Below are 2986 nucleotides of genomic sequence, written 5' to 3' on the forward strand. Positions count from 1 at the left end.
AGGGACCATATTTACCCATGTACTCTGGCTTACTAATGGCGCACTACTTGACGATGCACCACTAGTATGCTTTTTGGAGTGCGCCACTAAAGTGCTGAGTGGTGCCCCACTAGTATGAATATTAGATATTATTATTATTTTTCTTTTTTGATATTCGCATAGGTTACAAAACATATTACTGCACAGAATATAGAGAGCACAACATATAAACATCAGATTTATCGAATACAATAGAAGATTAATCTCCGAATAAAATTCATCATATTAGTCTCCGAATACAATTCATCAATAATGCTAGAACAGGGTACTATATAAACACTCTTATATTTCTTCCATAGCGAGAGACAAATGAGACAAAAAACAACGAGCGAGCAGGCCAGAGACAATTTGGCATGATATGCAACCAGAGAGCGACAAAAACAAAGCATGGATTCCAGAGGTGAACTATGAGGTGCAGCTCGTCAAGAAGGGCCGAAGGGCTCAGAGATGCTTTTGCTCCTCCTACCACAAGCTTCCGGTCCTCTATGGGAGGCCGAGGCGCCGCATCAAGGGCCAACAATAGGACGCATGTGGAGCCCATGACAACCTTCATGGGTACATACAAGAAACTGAGTTACATCAGTTTTAAGCCAACAACACAATAAACAAATAATTGAGAGCTTACAGTAGATAAGTAAGGTGTACACAAAAGGAACTGAAGTTGTGTTGATAAAATAACTTAAGACGCCCAAACATATGGAAAAGCATTTATAACTAACAACTCGTGTGCATTCTTGTACATTTGATAGTTAACTTAAAATAATTTATCATTGCCGGAAAAGACAAATAATCTCTATGAAGAAAAGTGCAAATCAAGATAAGCACATCATGTATGTGCGCTCCTGTGGTTTCACTAGTCAAAACTTGAAACTGTTAACACAAACAAACACCTCCTTAAGCACATTGCAATATAAAAGCCCTAGGTTGCTTCAACTTAGCACCCACTACATCTCAAAAAAAAAAGCCACGTCTGATTCATGGCACCAAGATTCCGAATACAAAAACAGGCACAGCAATCATCACTAGCAAAGATCGCTTGTACAATTAAGTTTCCACTAGACCACTACCGCTACAAGTACCAACTGCCATAGAGTTACAGTTTTTTAACTTTCTCTAACAGCACAAAGTATCAAACCTTTGCAGATTAATTTCCTGTTTCTAATGCATGAACACGGCTAACAGTTTATAATCTTGTTCTTCCATGTTGAATGCCAAATCCATTCTCCCAAGAAAAAATATGATTTACTTTGTTATGCTTCTTGTGTTGAATCAAATGACATGCCAACAGTACATGCAAACATCTCTTATCAGGTATAATAAGTCTAGCATTTGGACCCTGCTAGGTATAATAAGTCTAGCATTTGGACCCTTAGACATCCTGTTCCTGAATAACTTGACGGCAGAATTCAGTTAATTATAGTCTCATATCAGCAACATTCAGGATCATACTTAGCTTTCAATGTCCTACAAATCTCAGGACGAAACACAAATTCCTGGAGCCGATCAGTGTAACCCAAATTAAACATCTCATTGCAAAGGTAGATATCAAGGCAACAAGGATAGATGTACATGGGAGCACCCTTTATCCAACCAATGAGATCAAAAAAAACATGTCACAAGGATTATATGCCGTATTTCAGGCGGCCAGTGACTTGGATCCAATCCCATGGAAAGAAAACCGAGGTTCGTGAAAGAATCGCACTACCTGTGCTTCTCCTCTGTGATTAGCTGCTCTGGCGTCATTTCCTCCGCATGGTATGCATCGTGCTCCAGACCTACGTACGACATGCCGTGTGGTTCAGATCTGATATTTTCAAAGGTGATTTGCATCAGCGATAAGGATTCAGATGCAGAATGGATATCAAACAAGAAGGAAAGGTGAATCAAAGTACCTGATACAAAGCAGCGCATATTCGTCCTCTCGTCTTTCAAGAGTTGCGATTCTTTTGCGTTGCCCCATCGCAAATAAGCCGGATGACAATCAGTTCGATTCTGACGGGCTTGCTGAACAACAAAAACAGAGGAGGGCGATTAGCTTCCTGCTTCGAGACTCGGATTCAACCAGCAGAGAACCTACTTGCGCTAATGGCGCATCACCGGAACAGAATGGAAGGAGGGACGGGGGTTACATCCATGCCTTGATGCCGACGCCAACGCCGGTGTAGGAGGCGGCCTTCTTCTTGATGATGAAGCTGGCGCCGATGAAGGGGCTGGAGGAGAGCGCGAGCAGGATCCCCTTGATGTTGTTGGCCGTCGGAGGTGCGGGAGCCGCGCCGGTGACCCGCTACGGCTAGGGTCCGGAGCCGCGCCGGTGACCCGCTCCGGCTAGGGTTCGGAGCCTCCTGCATCGGGGCGCTGGCGCCGCCGTAGTCGTGGATCCGTGGAGCCCGAGTTGGATCCGTGCCGTGGTCACGGCAGCCAGCACCGCTGCGGCGGGAGTGCCATGGCCGCCCTGCTCGATTTGGGACCGAGGAAAGTGAGAGAAGGTGAGGGGGGAGGGAAGAGGGTGGGGAGGCGGCGATGGATGGAGGAGAGGGGGAGGAGGTCGGCGGTAGGGGTGGGTGCGGAGGGTAGGAGGTCGCCTGCGGGGGAGAGGGTGGTGTCGGCGGCAGAGCGTGAGGGTGAGGAATGACTCATGGACGAACAGAGCTCGGGCTGGGCTGGGAGTTGGGTGGGTACTGGGTAGGGTTAGGATTTCCTTTGGTTCGAAACTCTAGAGGCGGGATCTCTCTTTGCGCCCTCGCGTGTCAAACGAACTAGTGGCGCACTGGGTGAGTGGTGCGTTATTACTAGTTAAACTAGTAATGGCGCATTCTGCTCCGGTACGTCATTAGTACTTTTGGAAAAAAAAAGTTTGTTAGTAGTGGCGCATCGTGTGTGTGGTGCGCCATTAGTGTCCATCACACTAGGAAAAAGTCCAGAACGAACCTTGAACTCGTAGGGGCTA

General features: G+C 46.3%; 1 protein-coding gene across 4 annotated transcripts; it reads right to left on the reverse strand.

Annotated features, from left to right (window-relative positions):
• Positions 1–238: 238 nt before the first annotated feature.
• Positions 239–2694, reverse strand: LOC123449196. Of its 4 annotated transcripts, none has more exons than XM_045126325.1 (4): positions 2169–2691; positions 1932–2043; positions 1745–1814; positions 239–586 (listed from the first exon to the last, which is right to left on the reverse strand). In XM_045126325.1, the coding sequence occupies exons 1-4, from the start codon at positions 2385–2387 to the stop codon at positions 523–525; spliced, it is 465 nt and encodes a 154-aa protein (XP_044982260.1). In that variant the 5' UTR covers positions 2388–2691; the 3' UTR covers positions 239–522. The 4 variants fall into 4 exon arrangements, 2 of the variants coding, with proteins under 2 accessions (XP_044982260.1, XP_044982259.1); XM_045126324.1 differs by having other exon boundaries at positions 239–608; positions 2169–2681; XR_006631969.1 differs by having other exon boundaries at positions 239–608; positions 1745–1843; positions 2169–2694.
• Between the last annotated feature and the right edge of the window lie 292 nt (positions 2695–2986).

The sequence above is a fragment of the Hordeum vulgare genome, chromosome 4H (genome assembly GCF_904849725.1).
Source record: "Hordeum vulgare subsp. vulgare chromosome 4H, MorexV3_pseudomolecules_assembly, whole genome shotgun sequence".
NCBI lineage: Eukaryota > Viridiplantae > Streptophyta > Magnoliopsida > Poales > Poaceae > Hordeum > Hordeum vulgare.

Coding starts and splice junctions, on each gene's coding strand:
- LOC123449196 (XM_045126324.1), bottom strand. CDS start 2,387: ATGCAGGAGGCTCCGAACCCTAGCCGGAGCGGGTCACCGGCGCGGCTC. Junction 2,044..2,168: donor GTCGGCATCAAGGCATGGAT/GTAACCCCCGTC, acceptor TTTGTTGTTCAG/CAAGCCCGTCAGAATCGAAC. Junction 609..1,744: donor ATCACAGAGGAGAAGCACAG/GTAGTGCGATTC, acceptor GATGTAACTCAG/TTTCTTGTATGTACCCATGA.